Consider the following 26,909-nt stretch of genomic DNA (forward strand, 5'->3'; position numbering starts at 1 on the left):
TGTGAGGAAGTAGCACGAAACGTTTATTCAGTAATTACAGTAAGGATGGAATATGAAACGATTCCATATATGGATCATAAAGTGAAATAAGGAAATGCTATCAAATATAATTAGGCCCGCCATGACCAGGTGGTTAAAGGCACTCGACTCGTAATCTGAGGGTCGTGGGTTCAAATCCCGTCCCACCAAACATGCTCGCCCTCTCAGCCGTATGGGTGTTATATTGTGACGGTCAATCCCATTATTCGTTGGTAAAAGAGTAGCCCAAGAGCTACTGTTGATGACTAGCTGCCTTCCCTCTAGACTTATTAGAGATGGCTAACAGAGATAGCTCTCATGTATTGAATGTAACGTACTTCTGGTAGCAATTTTATACGTCAGTACTTTTTAGAATTTTTTTCCAATATGTTTAAGCATGTTCAGTTCGTCATTGTATCAGTTTTGTATGGAAATCATAAATAACCATCTACAAAAGATCTTAAAAACAAATGGTTCAATGAACTACTAACGAACAATAAGTGGCGATTGGAGGTTATAAAAAAACTGCAAAATAAAACAAACATATTTCAAACCACTTTTTGCAGTTTATAAGCGAACCATTAAGTGTTCTCGCAGTTAAAATGTAACTAATTAAAGGGTATCAGAAGTGCCTTTAAGGGCACTAACATGACTTAGACGAATTAAGACATGATCCTGGTATACAAGACGCGTTGACGTAGAGAGTACAAGATGAAGCAAGTAAGTGACTCTCAAATATCGCTACAATTTTTCACCCGTTTCTTTTTGAAAACTAGATGCTAATAAGTTTAATACCAACATTTTAAACCTACTTTAACTGGTTACCCAGAGATGAAGATGGCTTAACATGGTTTTGTGGTTAATGTCGTTCGTTCTACTCGCAATTTGCGGATTCGCATTCTCATCAACAAACATGCTCTTCATTATAGCCGTGGAGGAGGAAGGCCTTCCCTCTAATCTTACACTGCTAAATTAGGACCCCCTAGCGGAGATAGTCAAAACTAATGTTCAGTGAAATCTGGAAATACGATGATATTTATAGATGATCATAATATCATTTACAGATGTCACAGAAGATGAACTAATTTTATTCCGAAACTTTTGTAAATAAAACAAGTTTTGTATCTTGTCACACGACATTATCATACGGTTAGTTTTTCTACATAACCAGTCCACTGCTGGTGTTCTTCGGAAATGTTTGTTTGCTTTTGAATTTCGCGCAAAGCTTCACGAGGGCTATTCGCGTTAGCCGTCCCTAATTTAGTAGTGTAAGACTAGAGGGAAGGCAGCTAGTCATCACCAACTCTTGGGCTGCTCTTTTTATCAACGAATAGTGGGATTGACCGTAACATTATAATGTCCCCATGGTTGAAAGGGCGAGCATGTTTGGAGTGATGGTGATCTTCAGATGTGATGCTAACTGAATTATAACAGATCTCTAACGGTTGTTGCAACATGTTTTAATTATTATCAAATGAATTTAGAACTTTCGAAATCATTTATAATAGTTATTTATGAAGCTTGTTTGTTTTTTGAATTTCGCACAAAGCTACTCGAGGGCTATCTGTGCTAGCCGTCCCTAATTTAGCAGTGTAAGACTAGAGGGAAGGCAGCTAGTCATCACCACCCACCGCCAACTCTTGGGCTACTCTTTTACCAACAAATAGTGGGATTGACCGTCACATTATACACCCCCACGGCTGGGAGGGCAAGCATGTTTAGCGCGACGCGGGCGCGAACCCGCGACCCTCGGATTACGAGTCGCACGCCTTACGCGCTTGGCCATGCCAGGCCCATTTATGAAGCAAACAGTTTATAAACAGTTATTATTCTAAATGCAAACAGATATATTTACCAAAGAACGTAAAATATGAATATGAAACTGGTTAATTATCTGTATATCTCATTAGTTTAATTTCTTTATAACTCTGCTAGCTTTTAAAACATTTTTAGCAATTTTTTATCACAACAAGAAATACCATTTTATTCTACATTATTTTTTGAAAACTTTTACTCACCCATCACATAACAACGCTCCGTTTAAACGACTGGTGTGTCGGTTTTATACTAATTAAAAAAATGTTACGAGAGTAACTTTGATTGCTAGTAGTAACAATTTTAGAAGATAGATTCTATCACTAGATGGCGTTACTTAAAACAGAACTAAAATCATTCGTGAATTTAACATGTCAATCCACTTATGTGTTTAATTAATTCCTTAAACGCAACAAAAGCTTTAGAATTAAAAATCTGTTATATTAAAACTTACATTTTAATTACTTGTAACTGTAAAATTAATCTTAACTAAAATATTTTTCGTACGTCATAATAAACAAATATCACAATTTCAGTACAATTCCAAGAACGATCGCTCACCCACCAGTTACATAAATCAGAAAAAAAAGAAAAACTTTATCCCCACAAATAAACATTTTTACAAAAATAAACTTTGTCAATTCATGCTTCTAACAGCTGAATCCAAGCAGGTTCCTACAACGCTTAAAAGAGTTCTGTCACAATCTCTGTAATTTCATCTTAGCTTTTGATTAATGGTTTTATTTAATGTTTAAATCAAACAGTGGCGATCACTTTTGATACTACTGAAACGATTGAATCCTACTTCAAACAAGAACTGGCTTCACGCTGGTTAATTTGTTGAAGTCACCAGATGTTTTGTTCCATAAGACATCGTGCATTCGAAAAATAAGTTCCAACGACCAGCTGAATGGATAAAATAACACTCCTCGCTCACCGATTTAGTAATACCATATTTTAAATAGCAGAACTTTTTTATAATTCAACTCGAAGCTAAAGATAAATAATGGGCAAGGTTCCTTTCATTCACTCACACATACAAAAAAGAAATTGTTAAAATTAAATAAGTCTTTACGTAACAGCAGATAAATCGATTACTTATTTGCTGTGAACCAGATGTTTATCACTTAGCCTATCCTCACTCAAAGTCAGATAAAAATAAATATTAACTAACTAAATCATCTGATAATCTGTTGAAATTCACTTTGTGACATGCAATGAATTGTCCACATTATGATAAGTTATGTAACCGTGCCTTCCTATTAACATAAGAATTCAGCAAACATATGTTATAATCTTTTTCTTTGCTTTAGACTTAATAAAACATACCTTCTACAAAATGAATGTGGTGTATATAAAAGAGAGACAATAGAAATTGGTATAATCTAATCTTATAAGTAATTATTGTGTTATTGTTTACGTTGTTTTCATTGTTTAATAATTATTCTACACATTAGAAGCAGTTCTGAGACAAGTGTTCCTGTTGCACTTTCTACGGTTAGGACTCATCATCTTGAATGACGATAAAATGACGCAACTGTTGCGTCTTCATGTTTCATTGTAATCAGTACATCTCGAAACTTGTCCAAAACTGCTACAAGTTGGGATCGTCTAACGTTCTCGTAATACATAATTTCTTCCAAGTGGTGTTTACCAGTAAAGTATGGACGTAACCTGGAAAAACAGGGAGTTAATAAACAGAATTACAACATTTAAACTTGTTTATATTGTTAACGAAGTAAATTGTACAAAAGAATTAAAAATTTGAAAGAGGTTTTTTTTTAAATTTCAGAAGTTTCCATTGGTAAAACAGAGAAAAAGGTTTGTCACAATGTTTGATTAGGCTTATTGTGTTGTTTTTTTTTTTATAGCAAAGCCACATTGGACTGTGTGCTGAGTCCACCGAGAGGAATCAAACCCCTGATTTTAGTGCTGTAAATCCGTAGACTTACCACTGTACCACCGTGGACGACTAGGGTTAACTACCATAGTTTAACTGTATATACAATAAAGCATTTATCAGTTAACTGTCAAATGTATATTACTATAAAAACAAACTTTAAGGCCTCAGTAAGAAAGATTTGTATTAAAGAGGCAGTAATTAAAATAGGCTATAAATCAGTACCTTAAAAACTTAAATATATTTGAAACTAAACTGATAAATACATTATTATGTATATAATTGCTGAATCATACACTTTATAGGTAATTATTGTTATGGGTACAAACAATTTTTTCCTTTTAAAGTAACATCTGTTAGACTGTTCTTGTACGTCATTAGATGAAATGTGACAAAACAAACCAAATGGTTTACTTTGTAGCTCTGACAAAATCGTGGCTGTAACACAGAGGAATGCTACCATTCTATAAACACTTTTAGCTGTTGTTTATAGCTCTAAAACCTCTATCTACAGTTTCATATGCAGTCTGTATATGAGAATTAAAGGAACAATTTAGTTCCATATCCATGAGCCTACAGAGTCATAAGTACATGGTCTTAATAACAACTAACATGATAATTCACTGGTGTTCATCTATCCAATAATAACTTCAATTCCAACTTAGTTTTCTATAACTTGCAAAAACATATTTGATTTCTCTTGTCTGGATTTGTATCAGTTAGATAACACTAGCACACAAAACAGAAAACCCTCTGATGCAAACTGTCTTCTGCATATTCTCCTGCTTGTACTTCCAGTTTAACTCCAATGTATTAAAAAATGCTTTCAAGATAGGGTTTAATATTCTTTGAAAGCATTTATAAAAATTTCATCAAAATACTGAATTTTAAAGAAACTGTTCCAATAAAAGTTTTACTCATTGTTGACAAGATCATTTTCATGGAACTTTCCAAGTTTGGTCTTTCTTTCAGAAATGTCATCTCCAGAAAGACTGTAAAGAGACTTAAGTTCAGGTCAATAATAAACTCATTCCTGAACACAAAATTGCATCTCAAATTTTGTTAGAATATAATACAGACAATAAGTTTTGTAAAAGAATTTTTTACACAAATCTACTGTCACTTTGAAAAAAACAACTTTTGAAATATGAATACCTAACAAATAACTTCAAGTCGTCTGTGTTGCTCGCTGCTGGAACTTTCATGATGGCTTCTCTTTCTGATGGAGAAAGTTCTGCCAGTAACTCTGCATTACTGGGATCTCGAGATGACAAATCTTCCTCAGATCCACTCTTAGAAGAGGATCCAGACAGGGCTGAATGAATAGGACTCCCACCCAGGGATTCTTCACTATGAACTTACAGTTCAACACAACATTATTATAATACTAGACTAACAACTGAATCACCAACAGAATACAGAAACATATGACAAAGGTACTTATTTAGTTTGCTATCTACACATGTATCAGTAATAAATTTGCTGATAAAGAATGAATTACTATCAATCGAGTCTGTTAGAATACAATTGACAGTTATTTTAAATTGCTTGAGAAACTAATTTAACACCACTCTATTAGTATGCTAACAATGTTATTCTGGAACTGTTAGAATGATTGATTAAGCTGATTTATATGAAAACTATGTGGAAGAAGCTAATACTACCATCAAGGTTATTGAATATTGAACATACTTTTTAATGATACTGCATTCTATATTACCAAATTTAGAGATTAGAATACTATTGCTTTAATATTGTAGTATTTACAAATGAATAACAAATAAACACAAAGCATTCAGTGATGTCGAGAAAACCCACTTGTAGAGAAATATATATGTAAAAACGGCTCGTTTGGGTTAAAAAAATATTTTACATAGAAATGCAAAATATTTTATCAACCCAAACGAGCCGTTTTTGCACGTATATAAACCCAAAGCATTATTACTGTGTTTTTTACCACATTAAATACCAATCTAACAATTATTCTGAGCCCAAAGTGCATTTATGAATTATACTGAACATAAAGAATAAAAATACTTTATAAAGTATGTTTGTTATATTAATTACTTAATTTCCAACCATCTATTCTTCCAATTCTTTTACTAACACTTCAAGTAAGTAATATCCAACTCATGTTTTTCTTAATTTAGATTAAGTATAATTCATAAATGCAACGTACATTCAGAGTTATCAGGAATGTTAGATTAGTATTTACTGTGGGTAAAAAGAAAACTGAGAAATAGGGCCATGGGTTTATGATTAAATATAAATGTTTTTGTAACATTTGGAAAGAAAAATCAATTGTATAACACCAAACACTTGGATTAACTTTAAAAAATATGAACCAACTTGTATCTTTATTTATGAGAACTAAAAGAAATATTTTTTGTCTTAAAGAAAATAAGAAAAAGAATGAAAGTGAAAATATGATTTAAACAAGAGAAAAAAATTTTCAATCGAGCAATTGTTGAAACAGCAATTTTGAGTTAGGTTTAAACACCCAGTTGTAAAACAGAGGAAACAAATGTATCTCAGGAATGGCTGGTTAGGTTCAAAATCTCAGTAGTAAAACAGAGGAAACAAGTGTATCTCAGAATGGCTGGTATGGTATAAACAATTTTACTAAGAAAGCAATGAACAATGTTCTGACCTTCTTAGGTCATCTTCAGGTTAACAAAGAAATAGTTAAAAAATTATTGTTGTTAGACAATGTCTTAGGGACAACAGTATAAAAGGGTACCAGATTGTAGGGGGCGTTGCAGTTAGATGTTAGGTTATTAATTAGTATAGGTATAAAGGTGTTCCTTTATATAGGTTTAATTTTGGTTTTAGTTGCTGTATAAGTAGGGCTCCTTTGATTTTGCATTTGTTTCCCTACTTAGTATTTGTGTATTTTCTATGGTTATGTTTGTTTGCTTTGTAGTGTTCAAAAACATGTGAGGGTATTTTTTTGTGTTCTTTGAATCTGGTTTCCATATTTCTGCTTGTTTCTCCAATATAGAAGTTGTGGCAGTTGTTGTATTGTATTTTATAAATTATGTTGGTGTTGCATTTGTCATTGTAGTTTTTACAAAATATGGACTTTAGTTTCGTACCTGGTTTTTGAATAAATTTGGTATTTACTGGAATATTGTGTTTTTGTTATAATTGTTTTTCAAAATGTTTGTTATTTTTGTGCTAATGTCAGGAACAGATGTATACAGCAGTATAAGGTTTTGTAGTATCTTAGGATTTATTGTTGTTTGTTTGTTGTTGGTCTAGGTGTGTGCACATAGTTTTTTCAACAGTTTTTGTAGTTTGTTGACGAAGTGTTGTTTTATTTTCTTAATTTAATTGTCAGTTTTATCGGGTGAGCATAGTTTTCTGGCTGTATTTATCTGGTTTCTCAATATGTTGAGTTTTTGTTTCGTCTCTTGTGTCGAGTCCCAGGGAATATATAGTCCAGTATGAGTGATTTTTCTGTAGATTTCTGTTTTGAATTGTGTATAGGTTCTAACTGCTACACCTCCTACAATCCCACACCCATTTATACTCTCACCCCTAAGACATGTGTCCGGCAACAGTCAGTTTCAAATTTTCTCTTTGTTAACCTGAAAATAATCTAGCAAGGTCGAAACATTGTCCTCTGCTTTATTAGTAAAAGTGTTAATACCAATACCAGCAGATCCAAGATACATTTTTACTTCAAGTGGGTTTCTCGTCATCAAGAATCAAAGAGGAAGCAATTTTTTTCTTGCTTGAACCTACAAGAACTGCCATAGTCTGACTGATTAAATCCCTGAACACCAGAAAGGGCTTCATCTGTAGATGGACGACGGTTATCTTGTTGATGTATGTTTAATAACAATGGAGGTTGTGAAGTTGGAATTAGATAGACGTACATGTGCAGCTGCATCAGTAACCGATGTTGTAACATCCACACTATCATCTGGACTTGCTGAAACTGAAAAAAACAAACTAATTTCATAAATATGTTCTTTTTCACTCACTAAAATTCATCTTCCACATTTCATAGAACTTTTATGTAAACACTTACGAGTATTAAATCCTTTGTTTTACACTATACAATATTATTTAAATTTATCCGAGATGATAATGGTTTGTATTGTTAGGCATACAATAGACTACGTGTATTCTGCTCTAGGGAAATCTGAATCCAATTCTTAACATTCCTTCACTTACTGCTGAACCACTGGGGGTGCAGAGACATGAGAAAGGGACTAAAGAATATACATTTCTGAAAAGTGGGAAAAAAACAAATGATGAAATAAAAATATACTTAAAATGTAATAAGTTAACTTAATTTCAGAAACATTAAGAAACTATGTCTTAAACGGACAGAAAACAAAAGTTTAAATTACAAAAAAAGAAGTAAAACAAATACCATGTACAGAGCAACTAGTCAAATTAAAAAGTATCAAAGACATTATATGCCCTTAAAGGTGCAGATATTGAGAACTGTTGTTTGTAAGACAGTTTTCTGGACATTTTCTTCAACAAGAATTCAACAGTCTTTAAAGATAAATCTACAAAGAAACCAAAAGGTACAGATATGTGTAAGAACTACTAAAAGTGGCATGTGTATGTTGTTAACAAGTGCATAAACAGGGGTGACTTATTAAAACTGATGGGGAGGGTGGTTTAAAGTAGTTATGTTGTTAACAAGTGTGTAAACAGGGGTGATTTATTAAAACCTTTGATGGTGGAGCGAATACTCACTGTATGAACATCAGAACTAGTTTTTAGTTTTAGAAGAACTTTTAGGAAGAGTCCATCTTAGTTTCCAAATATCTAATTTTATGTCATTAGGTAGGATATGAATTTAGTGAAATACCATAACTGCCTAAAAATTGTCAAATTTTGAAATGTTTTGCTTGTAATAAACAAAAGAACAACCTTTTATGTTTCTCTACATAAACTAAACCCATGGTTACTATTTGACACTCTCAGTTCAGTTCTACCTTACTCAACAAAACAAATCACAAAAGGACCTATACAAAGAGCCTTGACATTCCAAGGCAAACATTTTTCTTCTTCTGATTTCTAAAGTAGAGATATACCAGTAAAACTACGTATACACATTTTAAAGTGGATGGCTGAAAAAGAAACTATCTAAAAATGGCCTACGTTCAACAATTACAATTAATAACTGAACTTAAGAAACTGTCTCCCAACAAATATTGTGACATGTAACTTGGACAAGTTGGAACCTTCATATCTGGTAGTTACCAACTGCTACCAACCTTACCCTTTAAAAGTTAATTTTACAACTGAATACGATAACACATTATAGGAAAGTTTTAACCTTTTCCTGTGGACTGTCTAATGGATTAGCCACCTGGCTCAGGGAGGTAGGGAGAGAAAATTCTGACATCTGAGATAAGAGTGACATTCCCATAAATTTCTCTCGAAATTTTTCCACAAGGGGAGAATTTCTAATGAAAAGAAAAAATTAATTTTAAGTGATGTAAATATGAAATAGTTATATATATATATTGTAAAATATTTAAACTATATGAAAATATCTTTTAAAAGATATTTTAACAATTGATTACATTCTAATAAGGAAATTATATTTTATGATACAGTAACCAAAAATTCCAATACCAACAAAACATGTGAAGATCTTTATAGATTATTTTTCTTATAAATATTCAAGGTATCTTAAAAATGTAATGACAAGATAAAATATAAGCCTAATACTCACACACAGGTTGGTGCATTTGGTGAAAGGATGTAAACATTGCTTTCACAAAGAGGATAGATTATTGTTGCTTTGGCCCAGTAAACTAAATGTCCCACTAACTGAAAGACCTGGAATTTTTCAAATTGAAAAAGAAATAACAAGGTTACTGAGAACTGATGGAACAACAAATATCATTTTATTTATTATTGTATTAAACATAGCTAATAAATCGTGAGCTTCAAAGGCTTAGCAAATAGTTTACCTATAATACAGAGGTTCTAGCTACCAGAAATTCAGAGTTACAAGTAACCCCAAAAAAAATAAGACTGTTTTTCATTTTACTATTTTTGGTACTACCCATGTGGTATTTGTCAGTAAAAATCAATTTCCCAACAACTAACAGATAACCACTAATAATAGTAGATTTAATTAAGACACGAGGGAAGTGTTCTACAATTATTAACTCAAGTGACTTTCTTTAACTGTGTAATTACAAGCCTGGACAAATAGACAGAAAAATTCTTTATTGTGACAAACAGAAAACACAGTTTGCATACTTGTGTTGATAGAACCAGTCAATTTTACTGAAGCATGTTAATCATCACAATATTTTTTTCCCTTCAGAAATGGTCTCTGTAAAACTAAAATATAATATTCATCTATTTCATTGGTCAACAATCTCTAAGGAGATCTGACCAAATAAAGCAAACATGAACTTAGCAAGTAAACTAGCTTTCTTTGTCCGGTTGACAGCATCACAGCATCATGACCATTGTCCCATCTTTGAACATCTGTATTATTAAGAGTATGTCAACTCAACCAGCAAAGGATTCTACAGTGATTATTCTTTCAACCTGGGTGATACATGTTACTATAACATCCTCTCAGACAGAACAGACATAAGCTATTACAGAGAACAAGGAAGCAAAGCAACTAAAACAATGCAATCTTAATGTCTTTTTAGGCCATGTTTCAAATAAAAGCATAGAAACTAAATAATGAAAAAATATCACTTCTGTATCACTAAAGCATGTAAAACACACATGATGTACCTGTATGTTACATCTGTACCCTACTGTTTATTTGTATAAGAAAAACGTTGAAACAGAACTTAAATAGGACTTCTAAGGCATTACACTAGCAATTAGATATAAATATAAAGAAATGTTTCACAAAAAAATATACAACTACTTGATAAAAAAAAATGCATTTCAGTTGCTAGACGTGTCACAAATCAAACTTAGAAACAACGAAAGTTCTAATATTCAAGTTAAAAAAAAGTGTAAATATTTTATATTTTTATGAGCATGCTCACTTTTAAATTCAAAAGGTTATATTTTATGAAACAGTAAAATTACAAAGCCTCAAGACAAAAGAAGAAACTTATAAATCTTTAACAAAGGATTCCATACTAACCTCTATTTTTAACCAGTTTTGAGTTGGTTCATTACTAATCCTACATGCACAAGTAGCAGTCAAATGCACATGCCACTCAACATGTTGCTATGTATTTAATGTGTTATCAACTATTTATTTTACACTGCTAATTTAGAAGCAGTTTGTAGAAAAGTAAAGAGTAGAACTGAGTAACTGTGAAGATACATTTATCAGGTCTTCTAGGTTATTCAAATACAATATTCAAACTGCACGATACACAAAAGTATCTTTATTCTTCACATAAACATTGTCTCGCCAGAATCCGAGTCAGATTGCTGTCACCAGTTCAGACATATTACAAGAACTTTTGTAAAATATTTCATTTTTGTTACAACAGACTTCTATATTTTATTAAAAGCTTGCTATATTTTGCTGTAGATATATTTAGGAACTTTAGAATTATAATCAACACTCCTTTTCCAATACCGTGTGAGATTGGATTGTCCACATGTATATTTGTTTATGATAGTGAAAGACCTAAAGAAACCAAGTTTATATAGTCTTAAATTATTCAGAACAGATGCATTAGCTCAAGACTTTTAATGATAACAAAACAGATCTTAAGAAACATAAGGACTCTACCTTCAGACATTGAATAGTTGGTTAAAAAAATATTTCTATTCAGGATTTTGAATATCAATGTACCTGTGTTAGGGTTAAGTCTGTATCTGCTGATAACTGTTGCAAGCTCTTCAGCGGACTTGTAATTTGCACTAGACGCACCAGGGCCGGAGATGCGTCATGGGGAAGAGTCATGAGTAACTCCTGAACATCTACCAACATCAACATGCCATGGTAGGGCCTGCAGAAGGAAAGAGATCTCGAGAAAGTTCATATACCAAAAATGTTAACATCAAACACCACACTGCAGTGCACGAGACAAACGTGTTAAATAAGCCAAAGATGCAACTGTGCAAAGACTGCGAGACTTCCGAGATTAACTGTCTTCACAGGTGCACATCTTTCATTTATTTATCATGTTTGCCTGACTTAACAGTGCAATTTTATTTAAGAAGATGTTACAAGAAGATGAAATTACATAAATGTAAACATACAAAGAACATATTAACATTCACTTATGCACATTTACAGTTTCTAATATTTGTGTCAGTTAGTCCAACACGTACAGAATGCCAGTCTTTATATGTACATAGAGAGAGTTGAATACATTGTATTAATGATTTTTAATTTCCAATTCAGTAAGTAAGGTGACAATCACAGAGATGACCAGTAAACTTTGGACATGATGGGCTTAGAATAGACGTTCACAATGGAAATGTTGCTGCAGGGCTACTAACAAAATTTCCAGCCACCAGTTTTGATGGCATGTACTATAACAAATCCTTCTTATATAATGTATTCACCTCTGTGGTTTACTCTCTTTTCTCTTAGATCTGACTATTGGTAAAATTATACATATTTTTCTGTGTAAAACATCAATTCATTTAAAATATAATTCCTCAAATTTCCTAAGCAACTCTCACAAGCAGCATCATGCATGCTTACATGCTGCCAATACATCTTTAAATAATTTTATAACTGGAAGTTATTTTTATCCACAAAACCCAAAATGTCATCTCAGGAAAAAAAAAACACAAAAAAACTTAAGAGATTTACCATAAAATTCTTTAACCATTTAAATGAATAAAAGTAAAGGCTTAATGAAAGTTCAGTTTTGTTTTTTTTAATTGTATGTTTGACAAAACATAATTTAAAATATTTATGAAATTTAGTTGAATGGACAGCAACTGTCTGTCATAGAAACACAAGTATAGAGAATGACAAAAGGTGGAAGACTTTGGAACATTGACCTACCCTCCATACGTAATGTGATATGATGAGTGTAGTACGTTATTACCGAATACAAGATAATTTCACCAAAATCTAAGAAATTTATTAAAGGCTTTCACTCTAATAAACTTCATTAACCCTTTTGTGACAGGTCATGGGTCAAAGGCCATGTCATTGTGTTTGTTGATTTACATTGAAATCTTCATTGAAGTACTATTTCATAAATTTGTAGGTACTTCAAACTTTATTACTAGAGTTGATTTCTTAACTTAAAAGTAAATATTAAAAGAACACACCTAAATATAGATTTTAGTGCATCGAGGTATGTTGAATGTAACACTTTAAAATTAGATGTTTGTGATGTCAAAATACCAAGTCTATAGTTTTGTACAAATTAGGAACTCACATTAATATTAACAAGCTGAATAAAAAATATCTTTATTTTGCTGAGGTATGGCTTATGTAATGAATGAATTACAACAGCCCTATTCACATATTTCCATTTTTGTAAACAGCCCCTTGTAAACACTTATTTCAATATAAATGTGACATGTAAATAACAATTCAACAGCTTTAAAATGTGCCCCCTAGTGGTTTTCTCAGCCATTTTAATCTGTGATAAGACTGCCATGTTCTTTCTAACCAAGATTTCAAGAAGGTAGGTTGTAACTTCATTCTGCTCAAAGTTTTAAATTTTTTAAACCTAAATACACCTTAGTTACCAAGCTTAATAAATTACATTGGAATTATATTATATCAGTATAGTTATTTTTTTGTTTTTAAGTTATTCAACTTATACATAAAACCTAAAAACGAAAATTCATTGAGGTCCTTCAACTGCAAAATTTTAAAAGGTTTAGTCAGCTATGTCAAGCAACAACTGAGTTCAAAAGTCACAGCTATAAGAGATAATTGTTGGCTTTACTTCTTGACTTATTGTTTAATATTTTAAGAAAAAACAAGTTTAATAATTTATTTTAAATAGTAATAATCTATATACATATACAATGTATAATTGAAATGTGACTATATTACAAAATACTAGTGCATCAAAACACAGCCAAGACATGGAAGATTAAAGGTCAATTTTGTATTACTAGATATGCAACATGAGTGCTGGTGCACTGCATCAATGATATTTAATGTTAGTTAGGCATGACTGGAAGGTCAATATAATAAAAAATAAGTGTTATGAGACTTAAACTATTTAAACTAAACATTTCTATTTTTGTGTTATAATATGTAGTCATTCTAGCATGAAAAACAACATTTATTTCCTGGTTTTGTTATAATGGTTACAAGTTGGTCAAATGACAGATCCCACGTAGTTAGCGTATAGAAAATAATAAAATATGAAGTGTGACTGAAAACAAACATTTGAAATATATTTAGAGGTTTTAGAAATTAAACAACTAATACTTGAGATTTTTGTGTTGAAGAATAGTTTTCCTAATCTTGACATGAAATCACTTTGCACTCAGACTAGTAATGAAACAAACGTGATATTTTTTACAAAAAATCTTTAGTAAAATATTTCATTAAACAATGTTATTTTTGTGTCAAAAACTTGTAATCTTTATTAAAAGTCTACAAAACTTTGTGAAGCTACACATACTGTATCAAAAGTTATACTGCAAATACTTAACATGTGCAAATGTGTAGAAGAACGTGTATATTATACAGAGCCTACCACAAAAGGGTTAAAAGATAAAGACCCATCTTAAACTCTAACCCACTACAAGCAAAACCTGGACATTTTTTTTTCAAAATTGTACTCCAAAACCATAGTTTAATACAACTATATTTGTAGACTACAATCTAATTTGAATCACCATGATGAAAGAAATAAAATTTGTTACCCAAAGTATGTTCAATTAAAAAAACCCAACATCTAAAATTTGAATACATTTCTAATAAGGTCTCATCCAAAACCTCAAAAAACATCAAGTCAAAGATCACACTGTTATATTTTCAGATTTCTAGAAAGCTTTGCTTTAATAAAATCAATCTCTAACAAACTTACTTCAATGCTGCCAAACATGACTGAATAGCTTGTGGCTAAGGGAAAATAAATAAATCATATGAAAATAAATTTTTAATAACATGCTAAAAAAACTTCTAAAACCCAAGTTCCACCATAATATAAATTGCTCTCAAAATCTATTAGAGATTTTGCATAATATGTAAAATACATTACTGAATTTTTCAAGACTACATACCATACATTAAATTATTATACAGAAGGACGAACCATTATAAAACTTAATTTTTTTTAATACAGCCAGATACCTTATCTTTTTTGTTTAGTCTAAATTCTACAAATGTATCTTAAAATTCACTGCAGTACTTGATCTATAGCTATTAAATAAGTTTTAAATAAAATAATTTTATAAGTTACTGATAGCTAATATGTAAATAATGATGCTATAACTGCTCTTACAGACAAATAATAATTACATATATCACCCAGTCCAGTATAACTGAAATCTTTCCTTTAGAAGGTATACTGGTACGAAATTATTTTGTGGGTAATTATTATATAAAAGCTCCATTTCACTACACATATTATCTCTATGAAGTGACTATTTTAAAGACTTTGGCTGAAACTGACACAGTTTAGAAACAAACTATATCTGATAGACAAGGAAGTGGACAGTGAAATGTTTTAATGACAAGGATATAACAAAAACAAGTCTATCACCAACCCTGTAGCCTCCTTAAAACATTGCAATTTAATTTTTGAAAAAGCACTTCTCTGCATTTTACAAAGTTCTAGCACATGCTACATGAGTGAGATCTCTTAATACGTGAAGGTACTTGTAAGTTTAATATTTAAATTTTTTAAGTTTATATAAACACTTATGACCTTAACAGTAAAGGTGTTCAAATAATAAACCAATCCACTTTAATTACATTAGTTCCCTTGTGTACTAATTTATTTATTTCTCGTCAGTTTAGCTTTCTCAATTTCTAAATGTTCAAGTTCTAAAGTACAGTAAGTGGATCAATGTTTTAGTTCTCATAACTTAGATAAATCAGTACCTAAAGTTATACACACACTTTTATCTACTTAAAATACTTTCAGTTGTGAGGTTTAGGTCCTCTAACCAGATGAAAGGTTCTGTAAGAATGTTGAAACCTTGCACATAAAAGTATTAGGTTGAGGAATAATTCGTGAGCGTTTTTAAATAATTTCATTCAAGCATTACATGCAAGACTATACAATACTTCAATACATGAACACATTACACCCAAAACATTTATTATGATACTTTATTTCATGTAATACCTAGGTATATAGTATGCATTGTTTTAAACGAAATTGCAAGAAATTAAATGCGAAAAGCAGTTGGTGTCGAAAATGCTCGATTTTGTCCACTTGACATTCCATTTAATGAGCTGAAAATGAAAGCAAAAATTAAAGACATATGAAAATCAAACACACCATCTATTAGAGCAAAAAATTATCTACCAAATGACATGAAATATTTTGCGAAAGCATTTCATTTATGAATATATTTTTTTAACTTGAAAAAATGCTCACGAATTATTCCTCAACCCAATACTTTAACCTAGTATACAAATCTAGTATGAAAGTCTACAAAATAGTCTAACAAAATATTCTGGATAATTATGAGTGCTTTTCAATGTACATTTTCAGTTAATTTATTTTTTAAAACATAACCATGCTAGAATTGTTTTTATGAGTTTATAACATCCCTGGAAAATATACATTAGAAAGTTTCCTTTTGTAGAAAACACAAAGTTACATTTTCACATTATGTTTAAAAAAGGTACAACAAACTATGCAAACAAGTTGGATTATTTCCTTCAACAAACCTCAATAAATATATCTTTGTTATGTGTTCGATGAACCTTGTTGGGAAGACAAAAGCTCACTTCAATCCAATTATGAATCCTCAGATGTACTTCACCAGTGCTTCTGAGACTGCAATGTTATAAAGAGTCAAACAAATAAAAATCACTAAAGAATTGCATCACAAAATAGGTTATAACAGTAAAATACTCTGAGGGGGTGGCATCTACTACAGGAGAAAGAATCATGATACCATAACCAACACTTTTAGTATTTGATCATCAGAAATAATTGCTGACTTTAGCAACAACTTAACATGACAACAGTATATACTATAGAGCAACCATTCAACAATTACAAAGTGAAAGTACAAAGTGAGTGACAGTTTGTGGAGCAGCTAGTTCTATATGAACTTACATCAGTACCCACAGCCAGTCATACAGAAATATACAACTGTGAACTATACTTACTCTTCAAAAACTTTTTTAAGTGCTTGGGCCAACTGACATCTAGTGAGGATAAGTGCATATGGTGACTGGTCACTGTCTGATGGAAGAGGAATTTTACTCTGGTTTTTATTGATAAATATGTACAACAAAGTGAAAGATGAAACACAAAGAAGTCCTTTTCTGCATCAAAAATTCAAGTTATTACATCATTTAAAATGTGCGGTTACTTCTTATCCTTCATTTGTACATAAGTACATTATATTAATATTTCATTAAGATCCTTAAATTAATATATTATGATAAATTGATGCACTTTCTAAAAGTTTATCATTAAACACACACACACACAGTTGATTTATTGGATATTTTCTGTGTGAGAAAATTTCTCTGGTTTGTTCCATTCTTTTGTAACTTAATATTAAACATTCACTTTTCACAAACTTTCTAAAATTGGAACAATATTTCAATTTAACCAGTAAAAGTTAGAATGTTGTGAATCCAATCCTTCACGTACTGACTGATGGATATGATTATCTGTACTATATGATAGAACATTGTTATCAGGAAATCTGATGAACAATAAAAAAGAAAACCTTAACAAATTCTTATCACATACGAGGGCTGTTCAAAAAATATGCGAACTGATGTCATAAAACAAAATGTACTTTATTTAGAAGTTACAGGTCTGGGACCCCTTCAAAGTACTCTCCTCCCCAACACACACACTTATCCCAACGGTGTTTCCACTTGTTGAAACAGTCCTGGTAATGCTTCTTTTGTAATATCCTCCAGCTCCTTCGTCGCATTTGCCTTAATCTCGGGAATCGTCTCAAATCTTCTTCCTTTCAAGGGTCTTTTGAGTTTGGGGAACAAGAAAAGATCGCAAGGAGCAAGTTCAGGTGAGTAGGATGGGTGGGGAAGAACAGTGATTGAGTGTTTGGCCGAAAACTCACGAGTTCTGAGGCACAAATTTCGCAGCAACGCGGTGCATCTTCAATTTTTCGGTCAAAATCTCGTAACAAGATCCAACTGATATCCCACACTTTTCAGCAAGCTCCCTGACAGTCAGACGTCGATTTGCCCGCACCAGGGTGTTGATTTTGTCGACGTGTGGGTCGTCAGTTGACGTGGAAGGACGTCCAGGACGCTCATCATCTTCAATGGACTGTCGACCATCCTTAAAACGTTCATGCCACTTGAAACATGCCGTACGCTTCATAGCAACATCACTGTAAGCCGTGTTAAGCATAGCAAAAGTGTCAGTCGCAGATTTTCCAAGTTTAACATAAAATTTCACAGCAAGTCGTTGCTCCTTTAGGTTATTCATTCTGAAATCCGCCAAACGAAAAAATCGCATTTCACTTAAAACCACGTAGCTAATACACAAATAAAGATATCTGCAATTGGGGAAATGGCGTCGTAATCAGCTGATCTGTGCGAACCTAGCGACACCAAGTGGATTCCCCTGGAACCAACTGGAGCCGTGCAATTCAAACAGTCCGCGTATTTTTTTAACAGACCTCGTACAGTATAAATACATGTAATAAAACACAAAATAATCAAGTTGTCCAATTTCTTAAAACAATAATAAATCTTCTTACATGAGTAGTAATGAACTGGACTTTTTCCCACCTCAAAGTACCAATGTTATGGTTGACATTCTGATATGAGGCTTAAACCACAATTAAAATTTCAAAATAAAGGTAACATTATAATGTGTTTTAAACTTAAATTACTTTAAAAATATACTATTACCATTCCATTTTTTTCCTGTATACATACTTTGTGTTGCGTATCCACACACTCACAAAATATTTCACAAGTACGATGGAACACAGTTTTAAATAAATGTCTCAACCAATCACCACTAAAGATAATATAATAATATTCTGACTGCAAACTTAAACTAGTTAAATAAGAATGAACATTTTAACTTTCAGAAACAAAACCTTCAGGTAAGGTTGCTACTTCATCGTGCGTTAAAACCATCATCTTAGCCTGACTGGTGACATAACCGCATCGTCGCTCTTCATGCTGCAGTGCTATGGCTATTCTTTGGCTAAATTTGTGGTAGCAGTTCACAACAGCATGACTGGCATTAGCCTGCAAAAATACAAACCCAACATCAAGAAATACTTTATTTAGCACGTAAAATATTTCGTCACACAAACTTTCCTAAATGTTTAACACTGTTTAAGAGAAGTTTAATTTTGATAAATGCAATTACATTCTCTGAAATGGATAACGGTGTTTCATGAAACAAATACCCAAGTATACCATTTTCAAATTCAAATATCCAATGAAAAAATAACAACATTTGAAGATTAATCCTTTTTTGTGGAACTTTTAGTTCTTTGGAGAAAAAAAAAAGCATATGCACTAAGATTTATATTTAAACTAAAGATAATACAAATCTAATAGCCAATATGTTGAAAAAAATAGCATAATATGAATTATCAGTTATTAATAAAGAAGATACCTGTAATGTTTCTCATTTTGTAATTAATCAAGTCATTAGTCTTCAAACAACAAATTAAAATTCCACATTTATTTTTGTACTAGTTTTATATTTCACCCATATCATAAAATATTAACAATATTAAGATATCTTGTGTTTTTAGTACAGTTAACGTAGAAACTAAAACTTTACTGTTATATAATTAAATCTTATTATTTAAAAAATTCTCAATTTCATTCACTGTTTTTCCTCTTTGCTAATTCTGTGTCCCTAAAAACTGTAATACCTACCCTTAGGGCAAAAACTATGTTAAACATCAGAATAGAAGACGGCTCTCGGTTGAATGTCTGAGAAAGGGGAGTAGGGTGGCCAACAAAGCGAACATCGTTTACTTTCAGCTCAAACTTTCGGTCGCATAGCTCTAACTTCACAGCAAACAGGTTGGAGAGGGCTTTATCAGGAAACCTTAAAGCACTAGTTAGTGGAAACACAAGCTTTAAAACTTAAGTCTACTGCACAAGCTCTGTAATATAACCAAGTTATAGTTCATTATTATTATTATTAAAGTGACTTATAATATTAGCCTAATTTAATTTTATAGATAAATTACAATTCTGCAGTTATAAAACTAATTAATTTTGACATATACAGTTTTTCCCAAAACTATTATTAGTTACCTACCTGAAAAAAAATTGAATGACTGGTATTTCTCTTTTTAATATTAGGTATGTATCTACTGACTTGAAAACGTAGGTAAGGCCTGTTGTGATGGAACAGATTAAGACAATAATGCCAGGCCAGTAAACAAAAACAAATATGCTCTTTAGTTTGGTATTTTTGTAAACCTAAATACATGTACATGTTATTACTGTAGTTCCTCAAAATTTGGTGAAACTTACATATATGAAAAAGTTTAAAACCAAAAACTATTAGGGAAAATTAAATGTTCAGTTCCAAATTGTAACTGGTTTTATAAAGGCAATAACAAAGATAGCTTCAAGGAAAATGCTTTTTAGTAGTAAACAAGATTACTGAAATAAACTTAATACATCAAAATAATATTCCTCACTCAAGGAGAATAAATTAATTAAAGCTTGTCTTGACAGGAAAATGTTGATAGTGGCAGTTATCTCATTTTTATACTTGGTAATTTTCAATAATAAATAACAGAAGTCGTACACTGATCAATCTACAATAATGAAACTACTAGCTATTTAGATCAATTTTAGGGTTAACATCCTCATCAGAGGAACACTCCAGGATGATCAGAAACTGGATAATTCCATTAAATTTTAGGACTACTTTGAAGCTTCAAGCAATTTTACAGGTAAGTTTTACAAGTATAAATTTGTTTTAATTTTACAGTTATTTCTAAAAATAAAATGTTTAAGATTTTTTAAAAGAACTTGAATTAAGAATTTTAAGGCCCATGGAGATATAAACAAATTAATATAGTTAAAATGAGGACAAAGGTATCAACGATACTATGAAAGTATCATTAAACCCAAGGTAAAAGTAAGAAATGTACTGATCTATATTTAGAAGTGTTGCAACATTTCACTAGGCTGAATCTGCAAATTGAGACAAAAGAAGCAAGAGTAAGGAAAGATGTATTATTATAGTGTTTCAGTCCAAGAAAAATAATTTAAAAAATAAATCATTGAACAAACACACAAAAGGCATTACACTTACTATCTTTGAAATTTAAATTGAAAAGTACATGAGAAACAGAAAACAAAATTCCAACCATGACAACAAAGAGATAGGAGAGGATCAAAAATTGAAGTTTGGCATGTAGTTAAACATGTACAAGAAAATACACACACACACATTAGAGAAAATGTACAATTTGACTGTTATGGAAACACAGACAGATGTCAGAACAATTATATACTCTACTGTTTCTTTAGATGGATAACTTATTTTATATTACATTCTAATACATAGATGTAGGGAAATAAATTACAATTATCCAAAAATCATATCATACAAGTCAGGCTTTGACAAATCCTCGGCACCAGGTTGCCATGGTGACTAAAACTTTCATTATAGTGCTTAGTATTTTCTTCCATTTCGTGTGGAGTTCTGAACTCTTGGAAGTATGGAACTATTTGGTGTTATTTGAGTCCTAAATCAAACTTCGTTTCTAGTATTGAATGACAGATCCAAGACTTCCATGTTTTTTTCCACGAATGAAGCAATGTTCCTGCACAACAAATTTTGCATTTTTTTCCCTTCTCAATTTAACCAATCAGTACACATACTAGACTCAGACGAGACCAAAGACAGTTAGTTCGGACAATACTATTAAATTGTTTGTATGTGATTGTTAGCATGAATTATTGTTTGGTGATCATTTCAACAATAAAAACCTAACCACACACACCTGAAATCCTGTGCCATTTTAACAATATTACCAGTTTACCTTTGATCAATACAAGCTAGCTATAAATGTTTTTAATACAGAATTCTCCATTATCAGTAAAACATGAAACAGTTCCAGTATTGATAAGCAGAGATAACTTTCAGGTTAACCAGAAGATGGCCTAACAAGGTTGAAACATTGTTCTCCGCTTTATTAGTAAAAATGTAAATATCCATAGCAGCCACTCTGAGATACAATGTAAACTTTACTTGAGCCAGGATGTGTACATACAACAACCACAAACAGTACTAATGGTAGAAATGTATTCATAAACATAATTAAACTATGTCATAACAGAGTTAGAAATACTTACTTTAAGACATTCTTTTCACCCAATTCAGACCCTGTTATTCCTCTAGAATTAATGGAAAACATTGTGATGAATCTTCAATTTAAAGTAATTATCACTTTAGTGCTACTTTACTCTGATATTTGAAATTTATTTTCTTTAAAAAGGATTTTTTAACGTTGAGTGGTTTCAACCTGGTAGCAAATTTATGTAATCAACTGAAAGAGAAAAATACAATTCAATATCGTGTTTATTAGAAGACAAGATACAGAACTAACGATTTCCACATAGTCAGAGTTCTGCCTCCACTTAATGACATACATATAATCACAAAACGCATAACAGCTATACGATGCACATGCATCTATGCCGGCATGTTACACAGAGCAAGCACTTTGAAATAAGTAATACTGTATCATGTACAAGTATCATTAAATATTTAAAATCAATAGCAAAGTTTGGAGGATTTTTTTTTTTTTACCACTAACAACAATTAAACTTAATGTTTTGATATTATAGCTTTATAAGTACATGTTAATACATCAAAACAGGTCTCCTGAACTATGAATGATTTGAAACTGGTTGTGAGTAATAGCTTAATGATACTGTGATAAAGCATGTAAGCAAAATATTTATGTAATTATTTAATTACAATTTTATTTTGGTAAAGTCCATATACTGCTTGGTTAGCTGCAGAGGAACACACTCAGTAATTAATTTTAGAAATAATTTTCATAAAACAACCAAATCAACTAAATAGAACAAAAAGAAATAAATGAAACTGTACTGTGTTCTTGTTAAAAAACTACTCTCAAAGTAATTCAGCACATTTTATGTCCTGATCACTCTTCAATATCTCTCATTCTGATCACCAAGTACTTTACTATATTAATAGTATTAAGTTAACGTATGTTAGTACAAAAGAGCAAATGCCAACCTTGTACTGGTCAAATAATCTTCATTTACAATCAAAGCATATGGATTATTTTGTTTTCCTAAAAACAAAGAAAAATGAAGTCAAACAAACAAGTAAAATAATTTTGCAGTGCTATTTACAATATATCAACATACTTATTTTATAACCTTAGCTACAATGATAGCCTTTATTGAATACTCGAAGTACAAAGCTTGCTCTGACTGAAAGTTAACATTAAGATAATAGAAGTCCAAAATTGTCTTTAAGTTTCAAGATATACAGTAAATCAATGAGTTGATTCACATGTAAGCAGAAAGCAAACCTGAAACTTACTTTTTTCAGCTTCTACAAACGGATCTTGGTGAAACATTTAGTTTAAAGTGATGCAAAAGTTAGTGATAGATTGTTATATGTTACCTGAAAGTCACCCCTTATCCGTGGCAAAAGAAAAATGAGTAACATAACACTTACAGAGAATAAGGAGCACATTCACCAATTAAACCTGTCCCATCCACTTAAAAAACACATTTTGCCATCACTTACACATCCTATCTTACACTGAATGAAAATAGGCCCTAAACAAATGCTACACATATGTACCTACATTTAAAAAAATGTTATTTTAAGTTTAAAAATATACAAGGTGATTGAAAATCATTTAAACAGGCAAGACTCAGAAAAATTAAACTTTTGTGAGTGGAACAAAGTAGGTGCTGTACTGCTATATTGGAGACAAGGGTCTCCAAGATCCTTGTTCTAACATCTGTAATTTACGTACATAACAGAAGTTTGTATAACACAATGAACATACTGTATTACTAACATAATTATTACAACTGAGAATTCTGAGAGAATTAAAATGATATACTTATAATTATGATGACATACTCTAATGTTTGATAAAGTGATTAAGATTGCTGTGGAGTCCAACAACAAGAGATTTCTTGGTGTAATTCAAAATAGTTTTCTTTATCAAATAGTCAAAGACTCAACCACGTGGGAGGGGATACTATCTTACTTTTATTTTTAAGCCCTAACAAGGGAACTTTTGGTAAAATTGAAGCCAAGAAACATTTAAGGAAGAACAACCATTTCATTGCATAATCAAGTTTAAAGTTTTGCTAAATGCCAAGATAAAAAAATTTTCCATTTCTAATTTTCAGAACTCTAATTTTGAAACATAAGACATGATTTATCATTTGAGAAATGTAAAATAACAGATTGTTTTCAATCCAAGATAACTACTTTTCTAAACAGGAAAAAAGAGATAACAGGGAAGTTCACACCTGAGTATCTTACTAAAGGTGTAAAGACAACAACCAGGAGTGAATGTCATATGATTGAGAAGTTAAATTGGGACTGAGGTATTTATAAGCATAAAAATGCAACTACAAATTTCAAATCCAAAAGATCTTATGAAAAAAAGCTGAATGACAATATTAAAACAATAAGGACTTTTTGAAAGGTAAACACAATATTTAAATGGGTACTGGATTCTTAAAGGATGTTGACTAGAAGCTGGCCAAGCTGTTTAAATATTCTTTACTGGAAAAGATGATGTTAAATAATGCTGATTCTAAGCGTTCTATGATAAATATTGGAATTCACCTAAATGGCATTTATATCAATCCATCTACAATTATAAAAGAGAAAACAAACTCAAAATTGGTAAAGCAGCATAAGGGTCAAACAGTTTTACCCATGGTTTTAGAGGTTAAAGATCAGACTTTTCAGTTTCATTTTTGGTGCATCATTAAACATTAATCTAGTACTTAAAAAACTGGAGAGTAACTAACAATATTTCTACTTTTATGGAGATGAATAAGTTATTCAAGAAATTATAAACCCATTTATCTTCTAATCTTATATATACCACATAAAGTATATGTGGAGTCCAAATATAATTTATATAATATAATATAATATAATATATATTATTCCTCAACCTAATATATATAGGATTCACCAAAGGAAAATATTCTCAAACTAATCTGTTACTTTTTTAAGGATGTTTTAACTGGAAGATGGATTGGATATGGACTTGGAACATTTATATTTTCAGTAAGCTTTTGTTAAAGTGCCTCATTGCAAAGTAGCCAAGAAATTCACAACAGAAGATGTTGGGTATAGACTAATTACTTTAACTATAGGGTGGCTGGGTGGATAGGAGAAAGTAATTGATTGTTCAATCAGTTGGACCATTGTTATACACTACTAGAATAATCAAGAAGGCAGATGCTTCACTCTTTTTACACTGATGAAATAACAGACATAATTAGTAGAACCTGCAGATGACATCTAACTTTTGGGTACTTCTAACTATATTCACAATGTTGATATACTAAAGAATTACTTTGATCAGTTAGCAATGGTTTTTAAAAGAAACCCAAAATTCCAGTGCTTCTGAATAGTCTACTGTTCTTTACCAAGAGAATAAAAGATGTTGGACACAACAGTTAGACAAATACTTGACAAATGACCTTTATTTATAATTAGTGGAAGGTGATTAATCTGGATTATCAGGCTTTGACAATTCAATACTGAAGGAAACCTGGTTAACAGCATGACTGATGAAAAAGATCTTGGAATGACATTAGATAAATAACACGATATCAAAATGTGTTCTACTGCTATTAGCAAAAGAAGAGAATTTGGCACTTGCTAATGCAATTACTGCAAGTCCAAAATGGTATCTCTATACACATATCACTAGCTAGTCTGCACTTAGTGTAAGGAGTGTTGTTGTTGTTCTGGACCTAAAAGGTAGATACTGACTTATTGTAAAATGTTCAGAGGAAGGTTCTTAGAACGACCATGGATAGAGTTTTTAGCTTTTTTACAGGGTTAGGCTAAAATCTTTTTCAAGTTATAAAATGTTATCTCTTTAGCTGTATGTTAAAGGCCTGTGATTTCATTAGATTATATTCCAAAAGATCCTAATAACACAGGATGACCTTATAATATTTAGAAAATATGTCCAGCTAAGACAGTTTTATATCTCTAACAACGTAATTGGCTCATGGAACAAGTTGCTACTGACATTAGTACCTATTAGAAGTTGGCCCTTCATGAGAGTTAAACTTTTCGTTTAAAATAAAAACTTCACTAAGTTAGGAATTCACAATTGCTAGAAAAATAAAGGACTGGTGCCTAAGATTAGTGTTGAAGAACCAAATGGTCTCTTCTGTCGCATTTTTATATCATGACATAAGTGGAGCTATCACTATCAGTTTCATTTATGCTTGAATTTCATTGTCTAAAGTCTGAAATAATGACAATGAATATAGCCACTGACGTCGGTTAGGCCTTTAACTTAAGTTCTAATTAATAATTTCAATACAAGTGTATAGTAAACTCACTCTTCGACGAGGAGGTTTTCTGGTCATCGACTTGATATGGATAGCGAAAAAGTAATCGGTCTCCTTTACTTCCAGAATTTACCAAAAATAAACCTAAAGGTCCAGTTTCATCCATATTTCTTTTCTAAAACGATCTTAACTGACTTAAGTTAAACTAAAACTTCGCGTTTTGTAACACTATTTATGATACACTAGATGCACAAAACTTATGTCAGAATCGTAACTGAAATTATAACACAGCGAAAACAACCAAAAACGTATTGTAGAAAAATTTAATAGATGGACTGTATACGCGTATTATAACACAAAAATTAACTCTACTAAGTAAACATTGCAACGAATATCCTTCCATAAATGATATAGAAATTAACTCTACTAAGTAAACATTGCAACGAATATCCTTCCATAAATGATATAGAAATTAACTCTACTAAGTAAACATTGCAACGAATATCCTTACATAAATGATATAGAAATTAACTCTACTAAGTAGACATTGCAACGAATATCCTTCCATAAATAATATAGAACAGTAGCGTGATTAACACA

General features: G+C 31.4%; 1 protein-coding gene across 1 annotated transcript; it reads right to left on the bottom strand.

Annotated features, from left to right (window-relative positions):
- Positions 1-6: 6 nt before the first annotated feature.
- Positions 7-26,909, bottom strand: Nprl3 (GATOR complex protein Nprl3). The gene is made up of 14 exons (XM_076453095.1): positions 26,361-26,909; positions 23,023-23,080; positions 22,110-22,151; positions 19,662-19,845; positions 18,863-19,016; positions 16,935-17,010; positions 16,488-16,596; positions 14,671-14,705; positions 11,502-11,658; positions 9,441-9,547; positions 9,039-9,168; positions 7,481-7,676; positions 4,889-5,090; positions 7-3,507 (listed from the first exon to the last, which is right to left on the bottom strand). Exons 1-14 carry the CDS (start codon positions 26,473-26,475, stop codon positions 3,342-3,344), a joined length of 1,731 nt encoding a protein of 576 aa, XP_076309210.1. The 5' UTR covers positions 26,476-26,909; the 3' UTR covers positions 7-3,341.

The sequence above is a fragment of the Tachypleus tridentatus genome, chromosome 9 (assembly GCF_004210375.1).
Source record: "Tachypleus tridentatus isolate NWPU-2018 chromosome 9, ASM421037v1, whole genome shotgun sequence".
In the NCBI taxonomy this organism is placed as follows: Eukaryota; Metazoa; Arthropoda; class Merostomata; order Xiphosura; family Limulidae; genus Tachypleus; species Tachypleus tridentatus.

Excerpts from the sequence above, each read along its gene's own strand:
- Nprl3 (XM_076453095.1), bottom strand. The coding sequence starts at position 26,475 with ATGGATGAAACTGGACCTTTAGGTTTATTTTTGGTAAATTCTGGAAGT. Across the intron at positions 17,011-18,862 it reads AGTAGCAACCTTACCTGAAG|ACAGTGACCAGTCACCATAT; the intron begins GTTTTGTTTCTG and ends CTCTTCCATCAG. Across the intron at positions 11,659-14,670 it reads TCATGTTTGGCAGCATTGAA|GCCCTACCATGGCATGTTGA; the intron begins GTAAGTTTGTTA and ends TTCCTTCTGCAG.